Source organism: Macrosteles quadrilineatus, unplaced genomic scaffold, assembly GCF_028750875.1.
Source record: "Macrosteles quadrilineatus isolate MER2022 unplaced genomic scaffold, UCM_ALF_1.0 Scaffold_1__1_contigs__length_201487025, whole genome shotgun sequence".
NCBI lineage: Eukaryota > Metazoa > Arthropoda > Insecta > Hemiptera > Cicadellidae > Macrosteles > Macrosteles quadrilineatus.
This window is the reverse complement of record NW_026542594.1, coordinates 175,852,442-175,862,375: the sequence shown is the minus strand read 5'-3', so window position 1 is coordinate 175,862,375 and position 9,934 is coordinate 175,852,442. Positions and strand designations below refer to the sequence as shown.

The 9,934-nt window shown below is 35.7% G+C and overlaps 1 protein-coding gene across 1 annotated transcript in view; it reads right to left on the bottom strand.

Moving 5' to 3' along the window:
* Positions 1–668: 668 nt before the first annotated feature.
* The window catches only part of LOC128990381 (uncharacterized), a 43,716-nt gene continuing 34,450 nt past the window's right edge, over positions 669–9,934 (bottom strand). The window contains exons 2-4 of the mRNA XM_054412732.1: positions 8,346–8,429; positions 6,739–6,831; positions 669–2,297 (exon numbers count right to left, since the gene is read on the bottom strand). Of these exons, the coding sequence (XP_054268707.1) occupies positions 1,242–2,297; positions 6,739–6,831; positions 8,346–8,429 (1,233 nt within the window). The 3' untranslated portion in view covers positions 669–1,241. The remainder of the gene's footprint in view (positions 2,298–6,738; positions 6,832–8,345; positions 8,430–9,934) is intronic.

Sequence of the window (9,934 nt, the reverse complement as noted above, 5' to 3'; positions counted from 1 at the left end):
TATAGTCAATGGTAATAGGCTACTGGTGCTACCACTGATGGCTGATGCCTGTGTACAGTAAGTTAGAAGCTAGCAGGCAGACAATTTGACAACTAGGAACATGAAATCAGCTGTTTCCTCGTCCTCGCTGTCACGCTCGGCGCTCGCCTTTGCCTCATGGTGGAAGGAACGATGCCTTCGCCCTAGCATGTCAACAGCTGAGTGAGCTGACTGCTGTAAAAATTGTATGGTGCGTACAACCTTTGACTATTAGTCAATGGTACAACTTTCAATAGCGTAATATTGTTTTATTCGTCATGCTATTGTCCCATAAAGCTTATCTATGTGGAACTTAATACTACTCGACCTGCCATCGCTAATTTAGTTTAATAAAAACTACATAGCTATCTGTTTTATGACATTGCGTGTTTTAAGGACGAAATGTATGTTTAAATTTATTTTTCTAGGGTTCAAGGGGGGCTTTAGCCCCTGTAACCCCCCCCCCCTTGGATTGGAACCGCCACTGCTCACAGTGTCCTATACTGTTATAGCACAGACAATATAATCCATTGTCTGTGGTTATAGTATAAAAATTTGGGTCAATTGTTTTAAATGTATCTTTATATACGAGTATGTATGTCTAGTACTGGGAAAAGGATACAATTAACAAACTAATCAGTAATCAGTAAACTAAAGTTTTATTGTAGTGTACTACCAACATTTTTGATACGTATAAGATCACAATTTAAAATCACTAAATTAATATTCGCCACAAAAATACCTTATCAGTAGAATGTATTACAGCAATTTCTGAAAGGAAATTATAGTCAGTAAAGCCAATACATGGAATTTGAGAAAATATTAACAATGAAAAACCTGCTAATTACTCAATTTAGCCTAACTTAAATTTTAATTTAGCTTTAATTTTAATTTATTTACTGTTATCAAAACTGTAAATGAAGTACAAAAGCCTTATTTTAGTAAGAAGGAACTCAATGATAAAGTTTCATATTTCTTACAGCTAAAGTAATATAAATAAATAAATAAGCAGAGTATATGAAATATAGTGTGAACGAGGATGAAATAAATAAATTATGATTGATTACCTTTTCATTAAAATATTATCCAATCAATTTACCATTGGGGTGGGTGTGATACATTATGTAAGGATAGTAAAGGTAATATAGTATAACTTTTAGGTAACATATATCCTTCCTTCCTCAATTCAACAATCCTCCTTCAATCAATTCCTTTCCTTTCAATTATTGCTTAACTCTGACAACAGCAGACACAACTCCCTCAGAGTTGCCTTGTATTTTGTGACTCGAAAAAATCTCCTGTTTACTTTTTCCCACGACAACACTAGCATCGTCTGAGCCTCTTCTGTAAATCTTCTGCTGCACAGGCTTCTCGCGGCTGAGGTCTGGCGCGGGAATGTCGTAAGATTTGGCGGGAACCGCCCCGTCTGGAGCGTTGATGGGTGTCCACTCAGAATTGGACGAATCACGTTTCAGGGACAATTTACCATGGGAATAGTCGAAAAAGTTGTTCGACAATTCTTCTCTTTCGTACTCAGACCTCTGCGATGGGAAGTAATGCACGAAAAGTCCAACGTTATCTGCTGGAAGCTGAGTTTGAATGATGGGGAGTGGTTGTTTATAAAACCTCGCCAATATAGGGACAACTTTACCACCATTGGAATCGTCAAAACCACTAGGTGCAGTGTAGGAGTTGGTGTCCGCGTTGGAATAAGGACTTTGATAGCTCTTCACGGGGGCAAAATGATTATTGGGGATATAGTGATTTTTTACAAGATACTTTGAATAAGATTGTGGGCTTACTTTGTTTGAATAATCACTACTCTTTTCAAAACCGTTAGGGTTATACAAATCTCCAATACTTTCCCTAAACTGTATTTCCTCTTTTTCATCTCGGTTCCTGTACTTTGAGAGCCCTTCATGCTGTGTTTCATGAGATTCTTTCTCAGCTGTCACTGAATAGTCAGGTTTCGCTGATTGTGAAGTGTAGTAGCTCTTTTCGTAATCTTTTTCAGCGCCTTTGGCCTTATCGTGTTTTATATACGTGGTGTATTTGTATACAGCTTCTTCTTGTGGCTCCTTGGCATGAGAGGTTTTGCCGGGTTGGCGGAAGCTGTGGTGGTACAGCTGTTGAGGCTGCTGTGCAGGTCTGCTGCGATGGAATCCCACAGGTCTGGGTGGACCGTAGGTGTACTGAGACAGAGACGGAGCGATGGTCTGAGGGTAGTTGTAATCTGCGTTTACCGCTCGACCTGAGATCCCATCTACAGAAGAAATCACCTGCAATCAAAACAATGTTGTTACAAAACATTTAATGCAGACATTACACTAGGGGCCACGAGAGTCTGCAGTTGGCGGCAGGCAATAGCTAGACTGGACTAGCGCGATGTTGCAACATCACTCGTTCACAAATTTTCGATACTAATTTAAATATACTAAACAATATTTTCAAATCAACTGTATTATTAGATTTGGCAACAACGCATGGTCCTCATTGGCTCCTTCGAAGTCACGTGGTAAAAAGCTCCTCCTCAACTGCAGACTCTCGTGGACCGTACTGACACAATCCAATTGTATTATTGATGCAGAAGAAAGACTTTGAGCTTGTTCAACGTTTGGTCCTAAAAAAGATTAAACAAAATAATTGTTGGTCTATACATTTTCCTAAAGTCGTTATCTTTATTTCGTTGGCACAATAATCAAACACTTAATGAATGTGTAGCAACTATACCTTTACGTTTAAAACACACGTAAATACAAAAACAAAGTGGACCACCAAAGTTATGACAAAAAAATAAAGAAATTTTGTAGTAAAATCCAAGTTCCAAACCATAGATTCTACACCTACATAAACGTTTTATTCTTAAGTAAGCAAATAGTAAATCTACTTATTTATCTATGGTCAAGAGAATTCAATGCATCTCAACAAAATGAACTCTTCTAATTGTCGACACATACGCCAGTTTCCGAAGTTATAGTTCTTTTAGCTTACCCATTTACAAACTACTGGTCAAGTTTATAGATTACTGGTAGCAAATATATTCACACACGATCATAATATACTATCTAAAGTTGTTTATTTTATCTCGTGTGGCACGACTGCGCCTCTGATAATGCCTACGTGATCGTGCTCAGCCACCGAGCCACCTGACGACGATGGTGACTGGCGAACCGTGGCGAGTAAAAGGATGCGATGTATCGATAGTTTATCATATAAAATACCATGTTATACGAACGATAATCCCACCATTTTAGTTTCACGGGTGCTACATTATAAATTATACCCATACTTGACGTTACTAACGAATGGATTACTACGCTGAATCCTACCTCAACGTTACTAACTTAATTTCCATAATGAATGTAGTTCAAGACTAGCTGTGTGCCCGTTCTACGCACGGGGATCTTATTGTAGTCAGTTATTGAAACCTTTTTATTAAGAACAGAATTTGGTTTGCATATTTTCATATATGCTGGCAAAACTATTATATATAAACCTTCGCAAATACAGTATCTGACAGTTTCAAGCCAAAACAAATGCTTCGAAATTAAATGTAACCTGGGTCGTGTTGGTCCATATGTTAAATCCAATGATTAAACTAAAAAATGCTTTATAGATCTATGAGGCATAGCCCTAATGTAGGCCTATAATTGAAAGTTACCTTCCACAATGGTTAAAAGTATTTAAGGTACTACCTCAACCTCCACATTTAACACTTTATTCGTATTGACATTTTCATTATAAAGGTACTTTTGTCCTTTCCGTGAAACACTGAGAAATAAGGACATTAATGCTGTACTAACAGACATACACACAAAAATACAGAACTTAATTAGGGGATTTGCTACGCTTTAAGCATAACAAAGTACTTGTAAAATTAGTATCTGAAATATTTTGTTAATGGCATCAAATTTCATCATAACAATGTATATTTGCTTGGACCGATGATGACCCGAAATGACGGCTTACTATATGAAATGAAGTACTATAGACGATTGGTAATTTATAGTAAATATTACCAAAATAGGCCACGAACTATTGATACATAAACAACGTAAAGCGTTTAAACAATTCGTTATGGTTTTACTAAAATGCGTTATCGTTTCCTTGGCATAAACTAACATTTTGGAATCAAGAAAGAAAAAGCCAAAATTGTACAGTTAAGACATCAATCAAATTGAATACGCCTGTAATAATAAATAAGGTGCAACACCAACGATAACTAATTTGTAAAGTACAGTGATGTGTTGGTACTTAAAAATGATTCTTGCTACTACCAACAGTACCAACGGTTCTAAGGAATAGAACCGGTACCAAAAACCAACGTTCACAGTTGAGAACTATAGTACAGCCGACCAATTATATGAGTTAATCAAGTCCCGAGGTTATTGATCTCTTGGTTTGTTATTTAATAGATTACGTACCTATTCTCTAAACAATGATTGGTAAAGGCTATCTAATAACATTAGAAGGAAATGTGACAAAAATCACAAAACGTTGGGTTTTTGGACGTTTGTAATTTTATTTCTTAAGTAGGTAGGCCGTGTATTCTAGGGAAAAGTACCGGTATCAAGGATCGTCGTCGAACAGTTTGTTATGAATAATTGGGTAGGCGTACGTACCCAAGAGATGGGCTATGGGCCTATTGGCTGTATGGTCCAGCGATTGCATCACACGGTGAGTAGGTACTATTGACTATATATATATAGTCAATGGTAGGAACAGAAAATAACACATTAGAAAAGCGAGTTTAGCATCATCCGTAAACCTCTGTTACAATCACCCACTGCAGTTGTAATTTTTTACTTTACACTTTACACAACCGCCATTGAAGCGCCGTGTCAATGAGTGGAAACCATATTAAGCCATTTGGCGACGATCATTATTAAATTTAAAGTTTCCCAGCCGTATACAACACTGATTCAAGGTCTTCTTTCTGTTATCAAAACTCAAGAACAATTTATACACAAAGAATCTCTGGTTCCTGAACTGGATGATGCCTAGTTATTTAATTTCATTTACACGGTTACACTATTACACTATATTATTGCACTTCCGATTAATTAAATCCGTTATGTAAGAAAAACGTTTTTAATCACTTGGGATTTACATTCAAAACGTGATTGAATAAGGTTGCGGTATTTGTAAACAACATTTGTAAACATATCAGTGACAGCTAGGAAAAATAATCTTGATCCGAACAGCTGATCGTTATTTCATAGATGATTATGCAATAAAAATTGGACGAAAACTTGACATAAATCGCACAAAACTACATTTTTGAACGTTCGTAATATTATTTACCTAACCCGCCATGTTAAACTTCCCTATCCCAAGAGTGATGTATACAACTTTCTTACTTCTCGAGTGATGTAAAGTTGAAAAAAACTCACTCGGTGAGGTAATGAAACCCATTTAAATAACATTGAGTGCTTAACTTAAAAAATATACCTCTATGGAGCTAACGACGTTTAAAGCTAGAAATCAGCTGTGTGCTTGAATGTTATTGTTATGCTTTTTAAGTATTTTCCTAACCTAGCTTTTGTTTGTTAAAGAAAGTTACTGTTAGAAGATGAGTGAAATGGATAATGAAAAATATTGTACGTAACCCCATGTATATTGTCGGGTCAGGTAAAATCTTGTACGTTACACGTTACGCAAGAGCGTGTTTACATCACTTCGGTGAATTATGCAACTCGCTTCCGCTCGTTGCACAACATTCACCTGCGTGATGTAAAAACGCTCTTACTACACTTGTAAGGTAAATAGCTATTACAAAGTAGTGAGGCCATATTTTAATGGCTAAAGACAATCTCGCCAATCCAGTGAATACATTAAAATGACCTGGATCTTGATAGGTACTCTCGTTTTCCAGGAGAAGATAGCGTAAAATGCCATCTTGAGTGTTACAGACAAAGGGAAAGACAGACAGACAGACAGAAATTGAGATAAGACTCGTTTCTGCTTATTTAATGTATAAGACGGTAAAAATAACCTAAAAATATATAATTCTGAACAATGTACAGACAAAACTCTAATTTTATTTATATAGATATATTGTTAAAGGAATGTAGTTAAAGGTTATTTGATATTTTGAAAATTTTCTCAGAGTGTTCAAGGAGAAATACTAGGAAATTCAATTATTAATTAATTATAACATCGAGACTGAAACATATTGTTTAGAATTTTAACATATGGAATAGATTAACTGTATTGATCTTAAACATTAACTAATTATGTCTCACTGTCTCAGGAACAGGCCATGCTGCAGCACGGGCAGCGCAACACTACGTCACAGTGGTGGATAGTAGTTGTACTAAACTCTTACCATTATAAATCTTACAAACGACCAGCTTGTTTATTTACCTGAAACATATGGGAATGGCAATAACTTTATTAATGAAATTTCTAGTGGGGCCTTGCTCAGGCCCGAAAGTAGACATGTTTCTGGTCTGTGACGTCATTTGTTTATGTTTAAGATAGTTTACTGATTCTGTTTTTAAGTCCGTGGCCAAATTTAATCGGTGTCGTACCCCAGGTGTAGTCTGTAGCCCTGCAGGCTTTTATATCGATACAAACACACTCACAGACATTACTTTAAAACTTTTTTGTCCAAAAACTGAGATTTCTACTCAAAACTCAAACTAAACAATGTTGACAAAACCATTACTTTCTCCGCATGTAGAATGTGATAAAATTGAATTCCGTAAATTTGATCACCTGGTGTTCGTTAGAGAGGATCACGTGACGAGGTCCATTGGGTCCCGGATGCACGAGGATGGACGTCACTTGGTCGTTAGAAACCTCTTGGTCCTGGAACATGGTTAGTTTTTTTACATTTAATATCGAACCTTCACATGTAGCTCGGAACTGTTTAAATCATTACTTCAGGATAGTTCTAGATGGTCGTGACATTACCATGGATAAAATACATTGGTGATTGGTGGGATTTAAACCCGGGACCTCGGACACCGAAGCCCTGAGCTTTACCTCTAGACCAGCTCGTTCCCGGAAGATAGGTAATAGAATCATTAGGGGTACTGGGGTACATCTAAATAAAACAATCATTCTACTCAGAAACAGAATAAATAAATTCGTGATTGAGGAAGTCTTTAGTGAATGTTAAAATACCGAAATAGTAAAATCCAACAACGTTTAACAAAACTTTGACCGAGTTCGCAACATGGTCTAGAAACTTGTACCAAATACATTTACCATTTAAGATGGGGACACTACCTATGTGCGTATTTTAACCCAAATATGAGTAAAGGGTGCCTAGTTATTGTTTGTAGCTTTGTCATTGACTAAGACCAGCTTTCATCATCCATGATCATTAATAGCCAGCTGGTGATAACCAAAGACAGCTGTTTCCAGTTTCAAATCATCAAAAATTTTAACTAAAAAAAATTAAAAAAACAATAGCCGAATACAAGCTTCAAAAATGAAGTTCCTGGGAACATAAGTACTAAAGAGGACGATACAGGATCAAAATCTTAAATATTACACAACAACTTTATGAACAATATTAGAAAATATGAGTGTAACATGACTATGGTGATCTTTTTGCGTAAATCAATGGAATACAGAAGAGCTTAAACATGATTTTAGAGAAATTTGTGTTAAAGAAAGAGTAAATGTAAGAATAAGTGGTAAGATAGGGGAAGATCGTGAAAGAAATTGCAAGAAATCGTAAAAAGGACCTATGAAGAAAGTAAACTCATCAACAGAGACTAGTATTTGTTTCCTCAGGCCTTATTAGCTGTGAGAGAGGCTTGTAACTTTTGAAAAGTCAAAAGTATGGTGCTCTCTGGTCGTCACTTCATCGTTGTCAAAAAGGGTCAATGGTTCACTACGAAGAAACGTTGATTTTTTCCAATTTGAATTCATACATTTATTATAAGCTGAGGAAGAGGTGAGGCACTACTATGTCTGCACAAACCAGCACTGCACTCACCGATTTATTGAATAGATCAAGTTAAGCCTACAAATCTTCGTTTGTTCATTTTATGTTATTGTATACTATGAATACATTTTTGTAAGAAGTTTGAATAAAAAAATATTTTCTCATTTATTCTCTAATAAAACTTTCTTTCGCGAGTGCATGTCAAACTTTATTAGTAACATGCCACTTTAATTTAAATTTTTGAACAACATCAATGGTAGTAAATGTTTCCCAGTTCCCAAAACTGGATGCACTGGGTCAAGAAATATCAATGTAACTTTTTAAATAAAAAATTCAACCGATGGTTTTTTAATTGCGACCAATTAATAAGCCAAATGTAATAAAATGAACTATATAAAAATGAATTATGGATAATCATACTCACATTCCTGACAGCATTAGAGGAGGAAGGGTTGAGATTGCTCTGTTTTGCAGCAACAACCGCCAGAAACAGCAGTGCCACGTTGATCTGGAACAAACAAAACCACATGACACGTTGTACTATATAAAATTAAAAATAACCACACCACAGCAAACCTGCAGACTAAGCGAATTTCCAATTGCCTCATTGGATCTTTAAAAAAATCGTTTAGTTAAATACGCCAGATGTATTCCCTATTTAAATTGCATTATGTTAACGACTACTTAGGTTTGATGCTACAAGGAAGGAATACAATGTTTTAAGTGAAATTCTTTTAGCTTGGTATGAAATAAAAATGTTTTTACAAAGTTAAATGAAAATTAGTTGCTTCACCCGTGCTTCACAACTCGATAATGGCGCGGAAGAGCATAGTGTTAGTGTTTTAAAGCTAGTTTAGAAAACAGTAATTGGGTTTAAAATACTATTAATAAAAAACGCAGTTGCATCCCTTCATTTTGTAAAGCTCTTCCAAGTCAAACCACAGGGCAATATTGCCAAAATAATGTATACAGTAATTGATGATTTTTACAGTTTAAATTTAATGTTGTGTGGAAAGAAGTGACTAAATACAATCATTTGATACTTTAAGTTCCCTTTTAGTGGAGGCAAACTAATATTTTTCGGGAAAGTTTCCCATCGAGATCTTTCATTCAAGTAGGATATAGTTGGATGGGTTTCCTCAAAAGTTCACCATCCTTATTACCTTTATACTATTACTATTATTTTATTTATTTATTACTTGGTACAGCACATATGCAATAAATTTACAATACCAAACTGCATAAGCCTTAAAAAAAGACTTGGCCGCAGCATTTCTTTTAATACAATGTTATATTTAGATATCTAGAAATCCTGTAATGGGTTAGGTTAGGTTGGTTGGAACGATTCGTTTCTGTATCGTTACATAAAAATCACATAGGGGCGGTCGTATAGTGGAAAAGGTCCCTAATATCAGATTTTATGAATCTTTGTTTACAACTGTACTATTTTACAGAATAACAGATAAAAAATAGCGTGAAAAAAAATTAAGGTAGTAACTGTGGGTTCATTGAAAGTAGTAGTGTGTGAGTGTGTGCTCTACTCCTACCGGTACTTTGGTAAATCCTTCAATTATTAATTATGATTATGTCAGATGATTGATTAATTATTCGCCAAATTTTGGTTTTATTTATCGTACATTTTTTTTAAATAGCTTTCACTTTTACCTTTGCCTTAATTAAAATTTGTTTACTAGTTTTCCTTTTGTTTTCTTTTTTACTAACGTAGATAAGCCAGTAAAATGCCTGGTACGGTGGCGTTGTCCTGTAATCCAGCTACTTGGAGGTCACGAATTGTGGATACATTGGAGACTTTAACGGCCGGTGTAGAGGAAGCAGCGATACCTCGTGAACGAAGACCGGTAACCCTTGCGAGTCAACGTCTTTGACCATACTTTTGTGAAATCTGTTTTCTTTCGTACATTCTCTGTATGCTGCCTTCTATCACAAAATTCGAAACCTGCATGCACATTTTATGTTCAGCATAGTGAGAAAATTAGAACCGTATTTTTAAAC